The 25,063-nt window shown below is 37.0% G+C and overlaps 1 protein-coding gene across 1 annotated transcript in view; it reads left to right on the forward strand.

Annotated features, from left to right (window-relative positions):
* The window catches only part of mtrex (Mtr4 exosome RNA helicase), a 59,080-nt gene that overhangs the window by 24,675 nt on the left and 9,342 nt on the right, over positions 1-25,063 (forward strand). The window contains exons 18-23 of the mRNA XM_041234983.1: positions 167-235; positions 3,590-3,718; positions 14,318-14,428; positions 17,398-17,586; positions 19,593-19,756; positions 20,383-20,488. Of these exons, the coding sequence (XP_041090917.1) occupies positions 167-235; positions 3,590-3,718; positions 14,318-14,428; positions 17,398-17,586; positions 19,593-19,756; positions 20,383-20,488 (768 nt within the window). The remainder of the gene's footprint in view (positions 1-166; positions 236-3,589; positions 3,719-14,317; positions 14,429-17,397; positions 17,587-19,592; positions 19,757-20,382; positions 20,489-25,063) is intronic.

Raw genomic sequence — 25,063 nt, forward strand, 5'->3', positions numbered from 1 at the left:
TTTTTTTTTTTTTTTTTTTTTTTCATAACATTGATAAATCAATGCATCTGCTTTTTTGGAGCACGATATATCGATAGTGAAACATATTTCGGTCCCACTTTTGGTCTGTCAGCTTTTGAATTTATTTTGAATTGTTTTATAATTGTCGTCCTTTTTATTTTCTCAGGTGAAAAATGATGAAGACGACTTTGGTTGGGGAGTGGTTGTAAACTTCTCCAGGAAATCAAATGTGAAGGTAATTGTGCCTCAAGTGCAACACTTTCAATTTTCATTTGTTAATCTTAAATTCTGAGATATGCTTGTTTTGGCTTTATTTTTGAATGAATTATGAAAAATATATTGAATATTAACTACGTGAGAACAGGTTTGAGTATTTAGCATATGAACTTTTATCCTACAATTTATGGTATGGATTTGGATTTGCATTGGAGCTTTTGTGACAATTTTCTTAGTTTCACTTGAATCTATTTTGTAATTTCACTACCAGTTTTAACCTCGGACTATATATCAGTGATATGCGTTCTGATATACATACGACACACTTTGGTGTAGAGTCTTGTTTGGTAGATACCTTACTAGTATTCTAAGATTATTTCACTCATGTTCCATTACATGTTGTGCCCACTAAATATGCAACTTGTTTGAACATCTGGCCATTTCTATTTTTTGCTGAACTTTCTCATGTCATTTCAACTACTACATTTTCCCATATGGGATGTAGGTGGTTTTATGATTTAGCGTATCAGTAATAAAATGGATCAAACTCATTTCATGGTTAGTTATCTGTCCTTCTAGATCTTTGGACATTTGCAGCCTCCTACGACAAGGTTATCAATCTGATTTTTTTTGTTTATTTATTTTTATTGGTTATTAGTCAATGTATCCGATCAATTAAAATTCTGATAGTGGAATTTAATAGGAACCAGACTGACAAGGGCTACTTTTTGGAGCTCTCCACATTTTTATTGTATTATTTTTTTTGTTTTGAGTGTTTGAAATTTTATATGTATTTTTTCTTTCTGAAATTGTATCCCAATGCCTGAGCTCCATAATGGATGCAAATAAGATCTGCAAGTAGGCATTTTTCTTTTTTTTTCTTTTTCTTTTTCTTTTTTTATTTGTCTTTTAAAAAAGTTGGAAATTATGTACAAGGGAATTTGTTTGTATTTATGCCACAAGATGACAGCTGGTTTAACTGTGCATATTGGAGCCAGGGTGGCAACTAAGTAGCTTTACCTCTGCAGTATAGTGCACTTACTACTGGGCTTCATAGGGAACACAAACATAAATACTGATAAAGAATTCTTACACACAGATGTGTTTCTTTTTTTTTTGCAATATATTTTCGGTCTGCATTTGGTTATCCTCAGTGGGGTTTGAGTCAACAGCACTCGATTTTACTCTGAGTTGGCGTGATGTTGGTCTTCTGCATATAGGTTTCGTTACCTGACACTGGTGTATTGACTGTAACTGACAGAAGGGTTTTGAAACATAAATCAAACCAGCTGTTAAATAAATACCTGATGGATTTCAAGCCATAGATAGGTGCAAGTTCAACAGAAGACTCTTTCTCCCATTTTAAAGAATATTACATTTACTGAACTTGATGCATTGATCATTTTAGTCAAATACAATTATATACTGCTGCAAAAACAATCCTCACCTCTCTCCTGTGACCAGAACAGATATTAAAATAATATCGTTGTAAATTTGTTTTGTATTTTTAGTTTAGTTTACCTATATACATTTTTCCCCCACACAACTCTTTACTGCCCTTTTGCAGATTTGTGCAAATAGCAAGGGTTACTTTCCCAAAAATTGCAGTGGCTATGTATGTAAAGTATGAGGCAGGCATAAACTTACTGAATCAATGTATAGCACAGTACTTTAATAAATTATTCCCAAGTCCAAAGCGACTTAGACTTGGGGGTGAACTATGCATTATAACTGCTGCTGCAGAGTTACAATAGGACCTTGTTTTTCCGTCTTATCCCCAGGATGGAGCACAAGGTTACGTGACTTGCTGAGGGTATGCGCCCTCTAACTAACAAAGTTGATGCCTCTAATATCTTATCTACTGTACATGTTGTTTTCAAATATTGATTTGTTACAACTGGTTAGAAAGAGTCTAGTAGCTAGTTAACCAGCATTACAATTGCCACGATACATCTTTGAGCAGCAGGACAGACTTACTGCAATATTAACCCTTTGTGGTCCATTGTTTGACCCGGTCCGACATCATCGAAAAGACGTAAAACAGAGGTCTCTAGTTGTTTTTTTTTCTCCGGTAAAAGCTGAGAAAACCTTTCAATGGCCGAGTGAGACCAATAGGGCCCGAATGAAACCGAAAAAAAAGGGGTCGACCTGACCACACAGAGATAAGCAGACATAAACAAAGGAGACGGTTGCTTCCACATCCAGCTGTCAAAGAATATCGCAGTCATTTGCAGAGCTTTTTGGGATGTTACAGTAATAAAATAATGACTTGTATCGCATTATTGAGGGTTTGGTGATCAAACGAGTGATCAGGAGAGAATTTCAGTATGCACGTCTCTATAAAGGGGTGGGGCTTGGCTGGAGATGCAGTACTAATGTTGCGTAGCATTGCAATGCCCTTTAAACCGGTTTTGCCCTGCGCGTCTGGTTCGTGGTCGCTTTCCTCGGAGTCCTCAGTAAGTGAAATATATACTTCTTTTCGTCTGTACTTTCTGCCTCAGCAGTCATCTGTGCAAGTTCTTCAGGCTGCCTTGACTTTCTCTGCCTTCTTTGCGCCATTCTCACTCTGTGCGTCTGTCTCTGTCTGTTCAGTTTGGCTTTGCTCAGCCGGTATGGTTGTCTCCACCTTCTTTCCTATCCGAGACGATTAGGGAACCCCCCGCGTCGGCTTTTCTCGGCTTAAATGCAACACATGCTGTGTTAGATCATGGTTTTCAGCAATGGAGTGGAAAGGGATTTTCGCGATGTCGGACCAGGTCCGAAATAAGACTGCAAAGGGTTAAAAGGCGTTGAATCACAAAAGGACACTCAGTACTGCATATCTAGCCAAGCCCCACCCCTTGTTCACTGTATTTTTCACATACCTCTTCATAGTCTTGCATAATGAAATCCTTTCCTGATCACTCGTTTTAACACCAAACTCCGCAATAATGCTATCCAAGTCATTATTTTATTACTATAACATCTCAAAAAGCTCTGCAAATGTCTGATATTCTTTGAGCGCTGGATGCGGAAGCAGCTGTCTTTGTGTCCATGTTATCTCTGTGGTTCAGGGGCTGTGTTGCTCAGATACGCCCCTTTTTTTGCTCCTATCGTTCTCAGTCAACCCATAAAGGTTTTCTCGTCGTTTTTTCTCTGGAAAAAGCCTAGAGATCTATTCTTAACGTCTTTGATATCGGACTGGAAAGGGAAAAATTGTAATATCGGACCTGGTCCGATATAGGACCGCAAAGGGTTAAACACTGTTATTGTGAGTAATGGTTATGAAAACCTGTGATTACTAAAGTTGCTTAGACTGCAGGCAAAATGTGTGTTTTAATTGTTTGTTTGATTTCCTTGCAATTGACATTAACACATGTTCTGTATGTTGTAGGCTAGTACTGGAGACCTGGACCCCTTGTATGTGGTAGAGGTGCTAGTTCATTGCAGCAAGGAGAGTGTGAAGAATGCTGCCACAGATGCTGCCAAGCCAGTGAAGCCAGGAGAGAAAGGGGAGATGCAGGTTAGTGTCTAATAACTTCAAGGTCATGTCACATTGTGACCATAGGTAATAATATATACATTTTAAATATCCAATCCCCTATCTGAATATGAAACCAAGCACATGGGGTGAAGAATAAAGTACATATAACTAACAAAAACTAGTGACAGAAAATAATACTTTGTTTTGTCATCATTTTTATATATACAGTGCCTTGCAAAAGTATTCAGACCCTTGACCAATTCTCTTATATTACTGAATTACAAATGGTACATTGAACTTTCGTTCTGTTTGATATTTTATTTTAAAACACTGAAACGCAGAATCAATTATTGTAAGGTGACATTGGTGTTATGTTGGAAAATATTTAAGAAAAATAAAACTGAAATATCTTGCTTGCATAAGTATTCAACCCCTGTGCTGCGGAAGCTCCCAGTTTGCACCGATGAAAGAAATTGCCCTAACGAGGACACAGTTTCCTTACCATTGGCCTCCACCTGTGAACCATTAAAGTTTCTGTCACATTTGCTGATAAATACCCCACTGTTGAAGGATCACTGGTAAGGCTGTGAATCTGAAGGAAAATGAAGACCAAAGAGCATTCTGCAGAAGTTAGAGATAAAGTAATACAAATGCATAGATGAGGGAAAGGGTACAAAATAATATCCCAGTGTTTGGATATCCCAGTGAGCACAGTTGGATCAATAATCAGGAAATGGAAGCTGCATCACACCACCCAGGCACTGCCAAGAAAAGGCCGTCCCTCAAAACTCAATACTCAAACAAGGAGACTTGTGAGAGAAGCCACAGAGAGGCCAACAATCACTTTAAAGGAGCTACAGAGTTCAGTGGCTGGGAGTGGAGTAATGGTGCACCAGTCAACCATATCAAGAACTCTGCATAACACTGGCCTGTATGGGAGGGTGGCAAGAAAGAAGCAGTTACTCAAAGTACCATCTGAAAGCACGTCTGGAGTTTGTCAGAAAGCATGAGAGTGACCCAGCTGCGATGTGGGAGAAGGTTTTGTGGTCAGATGAGACCAAGATAGAGCTTTTTGGCCAAAACTCAAAGCGCTATGTGTGGCGCAAACCTAACACTGCCCATGCCTCAAGACACACCATCCCTACAGTGAAGTATGGTGGTGGCAGCATGATGCTGTGGGGATGCTTCTCATCAGCAGGGACTGGGCATCTTGTGACAACTGAAGGAAGAATGGATGGAGCAAAATACAGGAAAATACTGCAAGAGAATCTGCTTCAGTCCGCTAAAAAACTGAAGCTTGGGAGGAAATTCACCTTTCAGCAGGACAATGATCCCAAGCACAAGGCCAAAGCAACATTGGAGTGGCTCAAGAACAAAAAGGTGAATGTCCTGCAGTGGCCCAGTCAAAGTCCTGATTTCAATCCCATTGAGAATCTGTGGCACTATGTGAAAATTGCGGTCCACAAGTGTCGTCCAACCAACCTGAACAACCTGGAGCAAATCTGCCAAGAAGAATGGGCCAAAATCACTCTAACACTGTGTGCAAAGCTGGTACATACTTACCTCAAAAGACTTAAAGCTGTTATTGCAGCAAAAGGTGGCTCTACCAAATATTAATGTGTGGGGGTATGCAAGCAAGATATTTCAGTTTTTTATTTTTCTTAAATATTTTTCAACATAAAACCAGTGTCACCTTATAATAATTGATTTTGAGTTTAAGTGTTTTGAAATAAAATATCGAACAGAACGAAATGTCAGTGTACCATTTGTAGTTCAGTAATATGAGAGAATTGGCCAGGGGTCTGAATACTTGTGTGTGTGATATATTATCAGGTGGTGCAAGTTATTAAGCAGAAAAAATATGTATTTCTTAATTATAATCTGGGGGAAATAACTAAAGCAAAACAGGCTTCTGTGACTGCAGCGCCCTCTGCAATAATTGTCCACATACAGTGAATGTATATGGAAAAGATTCTCTTGACAAAGGATGCTCTGTGTGCTTCTGGCATTGTCGCTACTTCCTGTACTTCTCTCACTCAGTTCTGTGATGTTGCTTGACTGTTGGCCCCTTGGGAATGAGTGTTCATTTATATTGGCTGGAAGAGCTTCTCTTTTTGTAGGGTTATGTTTATGTTACTGACTCTCTTCTACTGTGACTTCTGACAGTTTTTGTTCTTCTATTCCCTGTTGGCAGCCATCAGCTTGGTATGGAACTGAGATAGCAAGGATTGCTTTGGAAATTGTGCTGAAGGAACTGTTGCACAATACATTAAATTGTTTCTTGAAAACCCTTCAATGTTATCCACATCTTTGACTAATTTGAGCCAGGGATGCATGCCATTTTATATTACTCAAAGCAAATACATTTGCATAGTTGGGGAATTGGAATAGTAGTTTGCTGAAGATTTTCTTTGTTTGTAAGTGTAAACTTAATGTGTTCCTCCAGGTACAGAACTACTAAGATTACAGTAACCACATGCACAGAGTACACCAGTAGAGTAATCACATGCACCGAGTACACTAGCTCAATTAATACAATTGTCCTGGTTTAAGAAAATGTCTGTCAAACAAACAAGTTGTGGTTCAGTCTAACTCAGCATATTTATATTTGAAAAATAATCCCAGATGAGGACCTATGAATTTAACCAGATTATTCACCTCTACAGGTAGTGGTAAAATTGTCTTATTCTTGAAGGAGAGAGACGATTTAGTGTAGTAACATTTGTATTGCTCCCTAGAGGCCAGTTTTATCTAGGTTTTACACCATTTTTGCTAATTACACTTTTAAATAATGGAAACTAATTATTACAAACCTATCGTACACACATTTCCCAGTGTCATTTCCACACATACCTAACTACTATCACAGGGAAACAGATGTAAAAAATAAATGGAAACTTTTGTAGTTGCATTTAAACAAAACACAACAAACTTTTATTTATTGCTCATTTAACATTGACATGTTTATTGGCTCAAATTGCACTTTGACTAAAGACACTGACAGATCTGCCAAGATGTTAAAGCAAAGCACACATGTACAATATAAGACATCTTCTAAGATTTAAAGCTCTTGGGCAATCACATGTGAAGAAGCAGTTTTGCAATCAGTGTGGTCTCAAGAAAAAAATGAGTTGCACATTTCGATTTGTATACATCTTTTAGCACGCCTCTTTAAATGATGCTAAACATGTACGCAGTATTATTGTAAAAAAAAAAAAAAAAAATCTATTAAACATCAGCCAGGGAAATAAATTGAACATTTGGCTTCCATTCTTAATATCAGACATTTATTTAAATGCTTTGTTTTCTTCCAGAAAGTGAACCAACCATGCTTTTCTACTGTAATTGGTACTGTATCTGTATAGTATTTTGATTTAAGCTTGTTCTGTCCCTTAATGCTCCCATTGAAAGAATCATAACGAGCTACTGTAGTTTCCCTCATCTTTTCCTAAATCCTGTACTGCCTTATACACCAGGGGGTTTAAGTCAATACTGTTAACTATACTACACGTTCCAGAATGTGGGTATTTTGCAAATGATAGTAATAATGGGAATTAGGAGGTACAAAACTGTTTGTTTGTTTTGTATTAGATTTTTTCCCCTCTGAATGAGTCATTGGTGCCATGGTGTGACTGTTCAACTGGCTTGTGTTTAGCATCTTCCTTTTCCACTGCATATTTCAGTTAAGCTTGATTTAAGATGTTTCCCAGCACATTTTTAAGCCTTTGTTTGCAGTAACCTAAAAGGTAGTCGATCTGCAGTATGCTGCAAAGTTTACAATTCGAGGAGGAGTAACTAATGTTACATTATTAAATGCGAAACTCAGGGCTGGATTTTCATTAAAATTGGTCATACTTTATTATCAAACTAGAAAATATTGACCACAGTGACACACAAAACATGCTTCACAGACCAGATCTAGCACTGATCTTGGACTACCTAATATGTCCTTAGATAAGGTAGTCCAAGGTTGGTGCCAGGTCTTAACCTAATGTAGCTGATTAATGGCGTAAAACCGGGAGAAGTTTTTACTGTTGGCACAGATTAATTTAACTTCTCTGTGAGTTTGCCTATCTGCCACGGCACCAACTGCTTCTACAGTACATAGTGTTAATAAGTAGTAAACAGTTGTACTCTATGATCCCCTCAAATAAGTTCCTTTACATCCTGTGTCCTTGGATCTCCCAAGGAAGTGCCTGCAGTAGCACAAGGTTATTCACATGCAACGCTACCATTTGAGCAGCCCTATGTCTTGATAAAAGCTCAGCCCCCCATTTTATTGCTTAACCGTTATTTTTTAAAATGACAATTTATTCATGTAGTTTTTTTTATTGCATTCACTAATCCATCAGTAGTGTGTATTTTAAGAAGTAGGTGCAGGGCTCTACGTTTAGATTTTTAACTACTGGCCCCTCAGGCGAATGAGCTAGTGTTTTTACTGGCCCAGATGCAATTTTATCGGGCCCAATATATTTCTGTATTTTTTCACGATGGTTTTTATTTTCAGTATGTTTCTAACTGTGTACGGTAACCAAAGAGAGCCCACGTCTCAAAAGAAAGTGGATAAACGAAGCCTTTCGATATGTTACTTCAGCCGTTAAACATGTATACAAGTGCTAAAAGAAGTATGGTAATCCAAACTTGGGTAACACTGAAATTAGAAAGATAATTTTAATGTTATGATGAATATAAAGACATACTAAATGTTAAGCACAACAATGTAGTGACTATAAGAAAAGGCAAGATACTTGGAGTTGGACATTTTTTTAACTCTGGACTGTAGTTCAATGTGAAACATCTACTGTTTACTTTCTGTGAATGGATGGAGTAACGGCAACATTTGCACTGACCGTTAAAAGTACAACCAGGGATCCTTGTTTTGAATTAACAGGTTATTGAATAAACAAAGTAACTCGATTTCGATTAATCTGATGTCAGTACTTGATGGCTAGTTGTAATTAGTAATGTTAAACTATTGTACTGTTGGAATGTATTTTCTATTGTTTTGGTCAGGTTACAATATTTGTACTAATAAGATTATTTTATAAATATTATTTGTTAGAATTAAACAGATGTAGAATATTTAGGTTGCTATATGATAGGTGTTTTATTCTGAATAACACTATAGCAAAAATTAGTATTTGGTGGTTTGCACAATATTATGCTACTGTTGCTTTAATTGGAAGAGATAAGCGCTGTGACGTTGCTGCTCGTTGAGTTCTGTGTATTTTAATTCAGTAAACAAAAGGAAAAACTTGTGCTTAAGGAAATAGGGTATTGAACAAAGAAATCTTGTCTTGGATATTATTTGAACATTTTGTGAACCCGGCTAAACTTTACCGGCTTACGCTGTTATGCTGTCTACTTGTGCACACGCCTTTTACTCTTGGTAGCGTAAGGGACCAGAGTTCGGGTAATTGAATACGTAAAAATGTTGCACCCCGTATATTGAAATAGGAAACTATTCGAAATTCCCATCCCTAATCCTAATAATAAACACTATTAAAACAATATTCATGATACAAAATAATAACAATCCTATTTAGAGCGTTGTCGCTTGTAGCCTCTCCAAAGTCAGTGCCAGTCTTGCTGAGTAATACCAATGAGTCCGAAGATTGTGAATGGCATTTTTGACCTGAACACATCGGATCTCAAATCAAAACATTAGACAATTCGATCGTGTATCTGGGTGTCGATCAGGCTGTCTTACTGTGAGACTGGATATGATGTGAAGGGAATGTTGAATTCACAACAAATAAAGCTGCTGTTTTATCTGCAAGTCTGGGAAACTGACGCCAAACAAGGCAGAACGTTACCTTTTTTTGCACAGTCATAATGAAGCCTCCAGTCTAAATGTTTGTCTTCATTTTTTTCATAATTACTTTGATTTATTGATTTCAGCGATTTCCTTTTGGCTTACTCGTTGCTTAGTTGTAGAAAACCCGATTTGTAAAAGATTTGCTGCAGGAACGAGTACCAACGCAGTACTTCAGTACATAGTCTCAGATTCTCACTGTACGATGAATATGACGCGTGGCGGGAAAGTTAGGATTAGTTCGTAGTTATGTTTTTAAAAAAATGGTGTGTAAATTAATTTTCAGCTTTTTGACACACTGGCCAATTTTCCTGGATTCATGAAACGGAAGCCATATGCACCACTAGTTAGATGTAACCGGCCCAGTCGGGCCTGTGGTGCTTCATAACTACCGGCCAAACTGCGTTCTCTACCGGCCCTGGGCCACCGGGCCATGGTTAATGTTGAACCCTGAGGTGGCTACATATTGAAACCATTGCAGTTTGTTGATAAAATATTTGTCCCTGTTAATGTTATGTACAATTAATGTATACTTTATCATCTAGAAACTTACTGTAGGTCTGGCTTACATATAATAAATATGATCTTCAACTTCCAACCTGGGTGTTAACTGGTCACTGCAGTATATAGCAAACACCACCTGTCCCAGGTAGCTTGAGTTTGAAAATCCATTACCTGTTTTTGGAGAGTAAAGATGGTCTGATTTTGAAAGGCTAATCCTTGTCAGTAAGAGGAAGGAGGGCCGGGGAAGAATATACCAGGGGCAGGGTTAACTTGAGTGACGAGTGCTGGGTTATGTTTATCCTTCAAATTTGTTTTTAATATTGCTGCAAGTTTGAGGCATATGGGTTCTCCATTTCTGGTTGTGGTGTGGTGTAGTGTAGTATCTAAATCCAGTATGTTGGTAATTTGTATTTCTTCTGCAGCATGTATTCACTTTGCAATTCCAGACCGAAAGAACAGTACCATCTAATAAGCTTATTAAAGTATAACAGTTTTCATCGTTTAAGTTCAAATCATTCCCTGTGGTCTGACTAATTTTTATTTATTTATTAATGTTAATTGCTAATTACTATGTTGGTTTGTTTTGACACTTCACCTATTGAGACTCTTGCTAATGTAACGTTCAGTAATTTCTTTCTACATGCTTAATCGCTTGAGACCGAATATACTTTCATGCCCTCTGTCTCTGTACCCTTGTTTCTTCTGCAAGAACGAGGTTTGAAAAACGGGAAAGGTTTGTTTGTTTTATTTAAGTTTGTATATTTGTATAATCTACCCACAGTACCTTGTTTTTGTAAGCATGAGTTGCTGTTGATTTTATTTACAGATACAAATTGAATCCAAATGTCCAGTGGTCTGCAGATGCATATTTATGTAATGCGTAGGTTAACACCTACATGAAGTACACCAACAAATATTAACTTGTTGAACAGGGCGTCATGCATTTTTTATATTTTTGGTGTTGGCATCCATACATCTTGAGTTTTTATTTCTTATAGTTTAACTGATAACATTGACTGAAACGCTACAGCATGCACTCAAATTATTTCTGAAAGCTACATTTCATTTCCAACCATAATGTCACAATTTTGTGTTTTTAATTATTATAAATTAAATTATGAATTATTATTCTTTGTGAAAAAAAAATACTGGCATCACAAATATGAATTTACAATCCAAATGAAAAAATAAAACCCTGCTCTTTGTTTTCTGAAAAATGCATTCCTGTTAGGAAGAGCTCTTTTTTTACAGAGCCTTACTGTGCCAATATCTTGCATACTGAATTCTCATTTGTTTTGCTGTAGATTCTTCTACCTACATATGCGACTGTCTCACAGATCCAGAATTAACACTAATCTTGCCTTAAATCCGGGTCTGAAACTAGATAGTGCACTTCTACTTTTGTTAAAAATGAGTCTCCTGACAATGTTTAAGATTGTACTGTACAGGGAGGTTAATATTAGACACAGTTTCTCCTAAGTTTAACCATTGTCAAAAGCAATGAATTTTAAATTATTTTATAAAATTAAGCTAAAATTGATGTACATTTTTGAAAGGGGCCCTAATGTGCACTTAAATTTTTTTTTTTTTTTTTATTTTGATAAATGCTATTCCATTCCTAGTAACATGCCAGCATGTTGAAATAATTTTCTTGAATATCAACCCCAGCCTGTTAAATAGAATTAAATTCTGTCTAGTTTAACCAGTACATTTTGAAGTTATGTGCAGTCACATCTAGGCTACATACAGCCACAAATCAGTGAATAATTTATATTTGTTTTGGATACTCGGGCAGTGATTTCTTTTTTTTTTTTTTTTTCCCATTAAGCATCTCAGTCTTGCATCCCAGAATACAAAACTTGCTTTGTTCATCACAGATTTGATGTTGTTCCCCTGAGTTTAGATATTGACTGTAGATATATAGCTGTCAGGATATTTGTCATCTTCATTGAAAGTAATTTTCAACCTTTAAATTAGGATTGCGCCATGTGTAAAAGTCTGTTAATACAGGACAGTAGTGCACTAATCCATATCTAAATGGTTTACAAATCCACAGACCTCCGTGCTCTTGCTTAAGCACGACTAACTGTACCCCCCCACTGCTACTGCTGACATAATTGTGGCTATGTTATTAATGTGTAAGGAAATAACCCTTTTCCCTCTCTTCTATTTCCAAGAGAAATATAAAAAAATACATTTTATTTCAGTCTGCCTAGGAATAATATTTTCAAAGAGCCTACTATCCAATAACGTGCAGTGAGCAATTATCATCTACATATTCCCCTTGATACATTCTAAACCTAAATCCTGATGGAATCTGCAAAATGACAGGTTTAACCATTTGGCATGATGTTGTTGTTGCCCATCCTGGGGGAAAAAAGTTTAGACTTAATCTACCGTTCTAGACCTTGCCTTTGACCTTGAATGAGAGTGGGTGGTAAGCTGTTCAGGAAGCTTGCCTTAGGACATTCCTTGTGGCGCTCTTCTAATTCCTTTACATGAAAATTGGGTTTTAAATAACTGTTCATGGGTGAAAGGAATTGTTTTACCGTAGCTGTAATTAAGGATCCCTGTAATACCCCTAGCTGTCGCCACACCTACGGCTGCTAATATCTGATATACCATTTAAGTTTGCTACTTGAAATGTTCAGTGTTGTGAACAAAATTTGACCTGTGACTTGAGATGTCAAACGTACTGTGGTCATGTGAATTTTGGAGTGGAATTGTCTTTATATACATTTGCAGGGCATAAAGTTAAGGTCATGAAGGGCAAGACAATGTTGCCTTTGTTGGGCATGAAAATTCAGGGGCAACAAGGCGATTTCATGCCCGTTCATAAAAAAAAAAAAAAAAAAAGAAATACAAAGAGCCTATTATATTGATGAAATTAATTTTAAAAAACACACATCAGTGTTTCCTGCGTGATTCACACACAAATTGTTACAAAAATAAAATAAAGGTCACTTCTACAAAAATTTTGTTGTGTATTCTTCCTAGCACTTGTGTGATCAAGTGTAAGTTGTGTCTTTTAATGGTGAAACAGCCATATATAGCGGAACAACAAAAGCAAAACTCCACAATCACATGATCACAGTAAAGTATTAGAATATTTAAAAAGGGAGATGATACACATTATTAGTATAGCTTTTTTTTATTTATAATCTATATTTTAACTATAAATAATACAATACAACTCGCATGCAGAAACTACTACTATGCAGTAGGCTACGATTTGAAAAAGTCGGTTTGTATTTGCATTCGGCAAAATGTGAAAAACAAATACAAAGAAGATGCAAACAATAATTATTTTTTCACAACTGTTTGGCGCTCTGTTTAGTCCCATAGTTCTCAATTCCGGTGAAGTTTTTTGGTAGACTATTGTTTTGGACAGTACGACCCTTAGGATCCATTCTCAAAACAAATTGAAACCACTCCTCTGTGTGCCTGTGTCCACTTCTTTGAACAGTAGAGCAAACACAACCGAGCCAAGCTGGGTGGGCTCGGCTTGGTTCTGGCTTGGCTCGGCTCGGCTCGGTTTGGGTGTGCAAGTGTGAAAAGGCTACTAGTCGACCATTACAACACAGGCATATAGTTAGTTTTTCCCTCAGTTTTTTAGCCCTAGCTACTTGTTACTAGGCCTAGGCTTAGCCTTGTAGCATTCCAGTCGGGCAGCAATCTTGCCCTTGCTACGGCTAGGCTATACTGACCCATTCGGTAATGGTTACGTTTCGTACTTGAAAGGGAATGTTAGATTATTATCATAACTCTGCTTCCCTGAAATATAAATGTAACCATTAACCCTTTGCAGTCGTATGTCAGACCAGGTCTGACATTACAATTTTCCCTTTCCAGTCAGATGTAGATGACATCAAAAAGACGGTTAAGGAAACGGGCTTATAACCAGCAGGTCCCTGGTTCAAATCACAGCTTAGCCAATGACTCTTGTGTGACCCTGAGCAAGTCACTTAACCTCCTTGTGCTCCGTCTTTCGGGTGAGAGGTTGTTGCAACTGGCTCTGCAGCCGATGTTTAGTTCACACACTGTAGTCCTATATCTTGTAAAGCGCTTTGTGATGGTGGTCCACTATGAAAGGCGCTATATATATATATAGCAACCCTTTTTGCTGCATGAGCAGATTTCTTTAAGTTGGATTTTGTAACTTTCCGATCTCTTTTTTCAATATAAACTGTGATCACCTCACTTGGTGTTGCTCCATTTTATGCTATACAGAAATTATGTATTTTCCAGAGTTTTTATATTCAGGGTATATTGTTTGTTTATCTACAGGATGTGATGTGTTTTTTTTTTTCCTTCATCAGGTTGTTCCTGTCATGCTGCATCTTCTCCGTGCAATCAGCTCTGTCAGGCTATATATTCCAAAAGACCTTCGCTCATTTGACAACAGGCAAAGTGTGCTGAAGTCCATTCAGGTGAGACATTTGCCTACTAATATGCGTGTTAATATGCTGAGTAAATTAAGACTAATAATAAGGAATTCAGTCTCAAACCACCTGGGACATCTGTAGTTTTTTTTGGCACACGTTTTCTGGCTGTGTATAGTTGCTGTTAACAGACTGGCATTATATAAAGTATCTCTAATATTACTGTTGGATAATCTTGGTGCATCACACATTTAGACATGTGATGCCTGCTAACTGCAACATTGTTGTGTCTTCACTCAGATAGGGCAAAGGAATGATAAAATATGCTAGTTTGTGTATAAAAGAGTGCCTTGTTGAGGTTGAGCTGCATTGGCAGAATTGAGAAAAAAATGTTGGGCTCTGACTATCCATCTGTCTATCTATCTATCTGTCTATACCAGTCAAAAGTTTTACACCTGCTTGAAACCAGGTTTTTAATGATTTATCTATGCTTTTAACTGTATAAACTTGTCTATAAACACTTCATATTTTATTATGATACATGTACTTATATAAGCTGATAATCATAAGTGAATTGCATTCAAAAATTAAATTTTTAAATGAAAATGTAAATATTGCCAATTTAAATGAAATGGTCACCCAAAGCAAGGGGATTTCAGTCTGAAGCCCAAGTCAGTTAAAAGTCTGAAATGTGTATAATATGGTGTTAAGTGTATTTTTTAGATGTTCTCTGAGTTAACTAACATGTTACCTAATTAACCTTTTGTTACCAATTATTGTTAACAGGTGAGGGTCCATGATTACTATAAGTATAGGTAGCATAGGCACAAGATTGTCATTCCTGAATGTAAGGGAGCAGAAAATGGCAAAATACGCTCAGTTAAGCAAAGAAAAAATGAGTTTAAGTAATGAAGGTCAATCTTTAAGACAAACCGCAAGAACTTTGCAAGTGTCTGTAATTTCTGTGGCCAAGTCCATCAAACGATTTCAAGAAACTGGCACTCATGAGGACCGAACAAGGTCAAGCAGGCCAAGCGTGACCTCAGAATCGGAGAACAAGTTCATTAGAGTTTTAAGTTTGCGAAACCGGTGATTTTTTAACTGCCCCTGAAATACAAGCTCAGCTAAATGCTACTAGAAGTACTGATGTTTCAAAATCAACTGTTCAGAGGAGATTGCGTGAAGCTGGCCTAACTGGAAGAATTGCTGCAAATAAACCATTGCTAAGAGTGCAGAATAAGAGGGAGAGACTTGCCTGGGCCAAAAAACACAGAAACTGGACGTTTGAGGGGTGGAAGTCGGTCTTGTGGACCGTGGAGTCAAAATTTGAAATAATTGGGTCCAACCGCCGAGTATTTGTAAGACGCAGAGAGGGTGAGCGCATGAATTCTGCATGTGTGGTTCCCACTGTCAAGCATGGAAGAGGCAGTGTCATGGTCTGGGGTTGCTTTGCTGGTGATCTTTGCCAAGTCCATGGGAAGCTCAACCAGCATGGCTATCATAGCATACTTCAAAGGCGTGCCATTCCATCAGGATTACGGGTATTTGGGCAGTCCTTCATTCTTCAGCAAGATAATGACCCGAAACACACCTCAAAGTTGTGCAAGAACTATCTGGCGAAGAAGAAAAGTGATGGACAACTCAATCTAATGACCTGGCCTGCCCAGACTCCAGACCTCAATCCCACAGAACTTGTATGGGACAAACTGGACAGAAGATCATAAAAGCACCCACATCCCATATGGGAAAATGTACTTGTTGAAATGACATGAGAAAGTTCAGCAAAAAATAGAAATGGCCAGATGTTCAAACAAGTTGCATATTTAGTGGGCACAATATGTAATGGAACATGAGTGAAATAATCTTAGAATACTAGTAAGGTATCTACCAAACAAGACTCTACACCAAAGTGTGTCGTCTGTATATCAGAACACATATCACTGATATATAGTCCGAGGTTAAAACTGGTAGTGAAATTACAAAACAGATTCAAGTGAAACTAAGAAAATTGTCACAAAAGCTCCAATGCAAATCCAAATCCATACCATAAATTGTAGGATAAAAGTTCATATGATAAATACTCAAACCTGTTCTCACGTAGTTAATATTCAATATATTTTTCATAATTCATTCAAAAATAAAGCCAAAACAAGCATATCTCAGAATTTAAGATTAACAAATGAAAATTGAAAGTGTTGCACTTGAGGCACAATTACCTTCACATTTGATTTCCTGGAGAAGTTCACAACCACTCCCCAACCAAAGTCGTCTTCATCATTTTTCACCTGAGAAAATAAAAAGGACGACAATTATAAAACCATTCAAAATAAATTCAAAAGCTGACAGACCAAAAGTGGGACCGAAATATGTTTCACTATAGATATATCGTGCTCCAAAAAAGCAGATGCATTGATTTATCAATGTTATGAAAGGGTTAAAAAAAAAAAAAAAAAAAAACAACAACACAGTAATACATGTGGAGCTGTGGATTACTGTGTAACATTGTAAGGCTTTAAAAACTATTATGCATATTAAATTGATTACATCTATTTATGCGCATTGTAACACTGTATACAAAAATATATATATATATAATCATTCTATTGGCAGAAACCTTTATCCTACTGTTCATAAAATAGATAGTTTGTGCATCAGCACTGCTCAAGGAAATCAATAAGGGTTACTGACCCCTTATGTCGACCCTTAAATATTGGGTCAAATGCTAATTTACCTCGAGACACTTTTTTACCATGTGTGACATGTTTCACAACTATAATGCATTCATATCACATGTGCTCTGGCACAATTTTCTCAGTCATTTGTAACTTGGTTTGTATCCTTCACCACAAATAGAGGACATACTGTTCCTCCCCAGAATTTGTTTCACTTGAGCAGGAGACCCATTACATTGATGCTGATGAAGTGTTTTTGTGATATTATTTCTAAGAAATTGTGTATACTGTAAAATTACTTGATTTGCATTTTATTTTGTAGCACTATTTCTTTTTCACTTTTAGGAAGTCCAGAAGCGGTTCCCTGATGGAGTACCCCTGTTAGATCCTATTGATGACATGGGAATCAAAGACCAGGGACTGAAAAAAGTGATTCAGAAAGTGGAGGCCTTTGAACACAGAATGTACTCCCATACTCTACACAATGACCCAAACCTAGAGGCTGTGTACAATCTCTGTGAGAAGAAGGCACAGGTAAAATATAAAATGCAAGGCTACTGCTAATACAAATATTGTCTGAAGTCTTAGATGAGCAGAATGTTGTGCATATGGACATGGATGTAAATATAGTTTAAGTATTTGTTTATGCTTTTGTCCCACTATAGTTAACAGGTACAGTGCCTATAGGAAGTATTCACCCCCCGCCCCCCTTGGATGTTTTCACAGTTTGTTGTGTTACAACCTGAAATCTTGATGTATTTAAATGGGACTTTTTTTCCTTTGATTTACACAACCTACTCAACACTCAAAAAAATGGGGCGGGGGGGGGGGGGGGTTCGGGGGTGAAAAAACAAATCAATTATAAAAAACCTCAATAAAATAAAAACCTGAAAAGTCGAGAATTAGGGAAGTATTCACCCCCTATTCTATGGCACTCCTAAATAAACCAGTTGCCTTCAGAATTCACACAGCAATTTAAATGGAGTCCATTTCTGTGTGCAATAAAAGTGGTTCACCTGATTTCAGATGAAATACACCTGTCCCTAAGGTCCCACGGTTGGTTTGAAGACCAAGGAGCTTTCAAAACAACTCCGGCATAAAGTTGTGGAAAGGCACAGATCAGGGGAGGGGTATAGATTTCAGAGGTATTGAGTATCCCTTGGAGCACAGTCAAGCTGATCATTATGAAATGGAAGATGTACGGCACCACCCAGAATCTGCTTGAAGCAGGCCGTCCTCCCAAACTGAGCAGCCGGGTAAGAAGGGCATTGGTCAGAGAAGAAACCAAGAGGCCAGTGACAATACAGCGTTACATGGGAGAAACTGTCAACAATAGCTGAGGCATTCCACATATGTGGCCTGCATGGAAGAGTGGCAAGAAGGAAGCCATTTCTGAAAAAAGCCCATGTAAAATCCCGCTTGGAATTTGCAAAAAGGTATGTGGGAGACTCTGAAAAGATGTGGCAAAAAACTCTGTGGTCCGATGAAACAAAAATATTGAATTATTTGGTCTAAATGCAAAGTGTTATGTCTGGCGCAAACCCAACACAGCACATTACAGATAACACCATCCCTACTGTGAAGCATGGTGGTGGCAGCATCATGCTATGGGGATGCTTTTCACTGGCAGGGACTGGGAACCTTGTCAGGGTAGAGGGTGAAATGGATGTAGCTAAATATAGGCAAATCCTTGAGGAAAACCTGCTTCAGTCTGCAAAAGACCCAAGACTGGGACAGAGATTCACCTTTAAGGAGGACAATGACCCCAAGCACACAGCCAAAGTGACACTGGTGGCTTAAAAACAAGAAAGTGAATGTCCTAGAGTGGCCCGGACTTGAATCAGATTGAGCATCTGTGGCAAGACTTGAAGATTGCTGTCCACCAACGATCCCCATTCAACTTGACAGAGCTTGAACGGTTTTGCCAAGAATGGGCGAATATTGCACGATCCAGATATCACTCACTCACAACTGTAATTGCTGCCAAAGGTGGTTCTACCAAGTATTGATTCAAGGGGGTGAATACTTATCTAACCAAGACATTTCAGTTTTGTTTTTGTTTTTTTCATTAACATCAAGGATTGCGGTTTCGACTATATGCATAAGCATGTGTAAAATAAATATTCTGTAAATTACAAACAAATGTTCATTTAACTTGTTCTGTGATGAGACTTGCATATTACCATCTGCATGTTGATATATAAAGTGATCCAAAGATAAGTGAATTATTACTTTGAATTGGCCATTTTAATTTGAAGAACATGTAAATGTACTCATAGTAAGGTAAGGTTCCAAAACTTCCTTAGTTCAAGGCCCCCCATGACTTCAGGCATTTAGAGTGAGGACTACCCATCCCTCCCAATGAATCCATTGCTTTAGAATGGTTTATACTAACGACCATTGTACGTTAAGATTATAAATGTACAATAAACCTAAGGTCAAAGTAGTAACCACAAGCTCATAACGGCAGTGCTCATGTAAATAAATTGATCCCCAGACTTGGAAAACTGCATTTATCGAGGTGGTATTGTTTGTTTCAGATCGCAGGGGACATTAAGACTGCGAAGCGTGAGCTGAAGAAAGCGAGGACAGTTTTGCAGATGGACGAGCTGAAATGTAGAAAACGTGTTCTAAGAAGATTAGGATTTGCAACTTCATCTGATGTCATTGAGATGAAAGGGCGTGTTGGTTGTGAGATTAGCAGGTAATTCTATCAGTTTGGGGTGGGGGTGGGGAATATTGATAATATTTACTATTTTATAGACTTACTATAGAAGTAATGAAATTAGAAAATGTGTTTTGGGGGTGGGTAAGGGAGAACAAATTAATCTTTCAGTCACTAGTTCAATATCTGTGATCCTGTGTACATTTTATAGTGTAAATTGCTTTCCCTTGATTTATTACTTTCCTAAAGTTGTATAGAGTTGATTTATTTGGGATCTTAGTTTATCACTAGTTCAAAGGGAATTAAATCAAATTAACAGAAGTCCCTTGGGTTGCAATGTCATGATGCCAGTGCAAATAACAACAACACAGCTGTTGCTTTTTGGACACAGATTTGTTGTTACTGTATTTCTAAATCTTAAAGGTCTATGGTAGGAGGCAGTGTGACTCTTAAATGATGTGACTCATCGTTCATTGACTTCAAACACAGAATAGTATCTCCCTTTGATGCATGATTTTATAACTGAATAAATCTATAGTGTAATAATACTGTAATAACACATACTTGTGGTCTCTCTTGTATGGGTACTTTTACTTTTTCTGTTTATTTGCATATCTCTTATTTTCTACCTTAAATAACATCCAGTTTGTACATTTGTTTTTCAGTGCTGATGAGCTTCTCCTCACAGAGATGATCTTCAATGGACTTTTCAATGATCTTACTTCAGAACAAGCCACAGCTTTGCTTAGCTGTTTTGTATTTCAGGAAAATGTAAGTTGCTCCTAATTTCTGTAGAAAATTAACTGTTAAAGTAGGCATTGGGGACAATAAGTATGTTTACATATATTTTATCCTTGTAGATTTGCCAATACAGCTGTAATATTGTGTAATTACAGTCCAATTAACAGCCATTTGAGTTAGATGTTATATAAAGTTAATATGGGAAAGAAAGAAAACTAACCAAAAAAAGCACAAACTGTGGCTGTATCTCAAATTAACAAATTATTACGGGCACATTTTGCAGTTATTATAGCCATGGTTGTACTACTGATATAAACACTAGTTTAGATCAATTTTATCACCAGTAATTCAAAATTATCTGAAGTAGCTGTCTGTTCAGTATAGCTTCTGTTTTACCTCATTTCGGTCCGTATAAAATGTTTTGACTGTCCATTTCAGGTAAGGCTTTTTTTTAAAAGTAATATTACTGAAAATGTATGTTCATCCACATATTGGTGCTTGACAAACTTAAATTTATTGCCTTTTGAAAAAAGAAAATGGACAATACTATATAAATTATTTTGGGGATGGTGCTTAATGATACATTTACTACTAAGTCTCGATTTTAAAATACAGTTCATATTAAAACACTTTTTTCTTCAGTTCCCCCCCTGTGCTAAACAGTTTTATAGATTTAAAAAAAAAAGTCAAGATAATACATTTACTTCATTTTTGTACAGTATATGTGATTGTAGAGGATTTCATTGTCCAAAGTAAATATTCTAGAGTTCACAGAACTCTTGCCAAGCTATGTAATTGGTTTCCTTAGATGACCCAGTTATCGTAGAGAATCTTGAATATGTGGATTATAGTCTCAGCTCAGATGGCTGTGTGTCTAAAATGGCTTGCATAATGTTCTGAACATTTTTTTGGACTTTCTAAGCAGATGTGTTTGTGCAGCTGGAGGAGGAAGGCTTCTTTCCATAAGTGGATAGCAACGTGGTGCAGTGGTGTTCCATATGAGACTTGTATCGAAACAGGATCATGTGGGGTTCAGAGACCTAGGACTAGCTATCATTATGCATTCCCATGAGGGGAGCTAGTATGTTTTTGTAAACCCACTTCTGCTGCTTCAACTGCTAGTCTCTCAAACCTTTTGAGATTCATATTTCAGTTTCATGGAAACAGCCATATCTGCTTTCAGGCAGTAGGACACACAATCTGTATTCTGTGATTCTCCGTTACTGGTTCCAGTAAAAATGAGCTCCATGCCACATTCCTTTAACTGTCAACACCATGTCACATACTGTTGTTTCCAATTAGGGCAATTTCCCCCCAGTCAGAGGCCTAAACACTGGAGTAAAAGGGAATCATTTCAGTGAAATACGTGAGGGGGTTAATGGTGCTTTTTAATGTTGGCATCAAGAGAGATCAGTCTTCTCCGGAAATAGCTTAAGCATTAGAGTTGAGAGACAGAGGAGAAAATAAACTTAGGAATGGTGGCTAAAATTGAAATGGGTTGTAATAGCTGAGATTGGTTTATAGAAGATATAACAATATAACAAATAGAAGACATTAGTGGAGTGAGTTCATTAATTTCACATATTGTTAATAGTATTTATTAATTAAAACAAATGCTGAATCCTGCGGACTTCCAGTTTAATTTTGTAGAGAACCATAAAAAATAAGGTTGATTTACAAATTGCACATTTACAGTTGTAAGTGCAGTTACTAAGTAATTGTTGTTCAACCTTGGCATACCTGCGCAATTGTAATTCTACCACACAATTTATCGATTACAGTTCATGTTTGCATTTTTGTCATACAATCATTCTTGTATTTTTAAACCGTTTTAGTGAGCCTATTTGTTTAAAAAAAGTTATATAGTATGTTTTCATAGTTGTGTCCGATTTTATAAATTGAGTAATGTTATTGTATGTAGTTTATTACTTTTTTGGTGTAATTGTACTTACAGCAGCATAATTGTAATTTAATAAAGTAGCATTGTAAATGCTAATTCCATATTGATACTGCTAAAAGCCTGAAACGTACATTTAAAACGCGGGTGGTTGATTCAACAACTGCGGTTTAGGTTTTGTGGGGCTTTTAACTCATTTCCATCTACTGAGTCGGTATCATTGGATGAGATGGTTAACACTTACAATGACTAGTATTTTTGATTTTGTAGCACCAGTTAAAGTTCAGAGTTTTTGTTAAAAGAAGCTTGCCATGATTTAATGTTACAACTTGAAAATTGAAATGTGAGGGATGTAAATTGGAACGTAGATGGAAAGATTCTAGACTTCTTCATTATTTGGTTTGGAAAAGCCATCAGTTGAAATATAGGAAGGTTGTCGCCAGTGCTAGATCTTCATACTGTTCCAATTTAATTGAAAGAAATAAAAGCAATCCTAGATTTCTTTTCACGTCTATAGATAAACTGGTAAAACCACCCCGTAATACTTGTACCCTTACCATTGGCTCTCCCCATAGCTGATTTTAATGTTTTTTTCAAAATAAAATTCTAGATGAAGTAGACCCTCGCAATACAACCCTTCATTATAACAAACCTTTGGCTATAATGAGCCTGGCCCCTGGACTCCAAATATAATAAACAGAAAATGGTAATATAAACACACATGGGATGCCACCTCCACAGTGAAGTCAACTCTTGTTTTAATAAAAAACATGCGCTGTGTAGCTGCCTCCAAAACGAAAATCATTTTGTTGCAACAAAGCTGGAAACTATATTGCTCATTTGAAAAAAGGAGTAACGCAGGCATGTCTCTGTCGTGAATACAGGTTGTCTAAAAGCACTATTGTGGCTTGTTCAGCAACCAGCGTCAAAACAAATGAAAAAAAAAAACAATGAAAAAAAACTTGAGGATCTGATGAACTTTTCATGTCGGTTAATTTTGGAATAAAAACTCAGTTTGGGATTCTTGCATGTTGGATTAAGATTTGGTGCATTTTCAAAGTGATTCATGTGAGATTGATTTTGAATAAAAATTTAGCTGCAGGATTTTGCTTGTACTGTGTTTTAATTCTTTAATGAATTGGATAAAGCAAAGGCAGAATACTGCATACATGAGACAAGCAGGTACATGTAATTCTGCTTGTATTCGCAGTCTCATTAACTTACTCCAACAGTATGTGGTTCATTTTGATTGTCCTTTCACTATAACGAACCCCTCGATATAGCGAACAAAACACTTGGACCCCGACCAGGTTCGTTATTGCAAGAGTGTACTGTATTAGAAATAAAATCATACAGATGTATTCTATTATGGATGAACCTTGCTTAACTAATTCATCTAGACCAGTTAAGGCTATAGGCTTTCAATTTTTTCTTTAGAGGATTTGACCGAGCTAGTTCTGCATATGAGACCAACGACATGCGCTCTTGATCCCTTCTATATTAATAGAAGTACTTTGTGTTCTAAATGCTTGCATACAAAAAATTATAAATGAATCACTTGCCCCCTGCGTAGCTCCTTTGGCACTCAAGGTAGAGGTGATAAAGCCATTACTTAAAACCAAATTTAGACCCTAAAGACTTCAATAACTTTTTTGGCAAAGGTTCTTGAGCAGGTTGTTGTAAATCAAGTACAAATTTTTTTAGCTATCAGCAGCATGTATGAGAAATTCCGGTGTGTATTGCGAGCTGCACATAGCACTGAGACGGCCCTTGTTAGAGTACTAAATAATCTGTTGATAAGCTCTATCTGGCTTTCCCTCCATTTTAATTCTCCCTGATCTAAGTGCTGCATTTGATACTGCTGACCGCTTTAATTTTATTGAATTGTCATGGAAGCTTGGTAGGTCTCTCTGGTGGTGTCCTGTCATGGTTTAGGTCATATCTTTCCAACAGATCCACCATATCTTTTTTGGGGAGAATAGATCGGTATTATCGGAAGTTATCTGCAGTGTTCCTCAGTTCTATTTTAATTCCCTTTGTGATTTTCTTTATATATGTTGCCGTTAGGTGACACTATTCAGACATGGAGTTAACTTCCATTGTTATGCCGGTGACAGACAGCTGTAAATCCAGGCAAGCCTTCTATTGGGTCACTATTAGTCCCATGCCTTGCTGATATGAAGGGTTGGATGTCTTTTTTTTTTTTTTTTTTTTATATGTTGAATTCAGACAAGAGGTTATTTTTAGGCAGTCAGAACCAAATAAAAAGCATTGACTTACAGAATTTTGGGTACAGCATTTTTTCATCAAATCTAAAACTGAAAATGAGGAATTTGGGGGTCACTTTTGATCAAAAATTATCGTTCAAGTCTCATATTAAATAAATTACTAAAGTTTCTTTGTCATTTGAGGAGTATAGCCAAACAGACACATTCTCTTTGTACTTGACTCTGAAAAGCTAGTGCATGCCTTTGTTTCATCCAGAATAAATTATTGTAATGAAGTGTTTACTGGTATTCCTAAATGTGTGTTGTCTCGTTTGCAGCTAGTTCAAAACGCTACTGCCAGAATTCTAACTAGAACCAAAAAAGAAAAAAATAATATATTACCCTTCTTGGCTTCTTTGCACTGGCTCCCTGTGCATTTTAGAATTGATTATGATATTTTGCTTTTAACTTATAAAGCCCTAAATAGGTCAACACCTTTAC

This window comes from Polyodon spathula, chromosome 2 (genome assembly GCF_017654505.1).
Source record: "Polyodon spathula isolate WHYD16114869_AA chromosome 2, ASM1765450v1, whole genome shotgun sequence".
NCBI classification, from domain to species: domain Eukaryota; kingdom Metazoa; phylum Chordata; class Actinopteri; order Acipenseriformes; family Polyodontidae; genus Polyodon; species Polyodon spathula.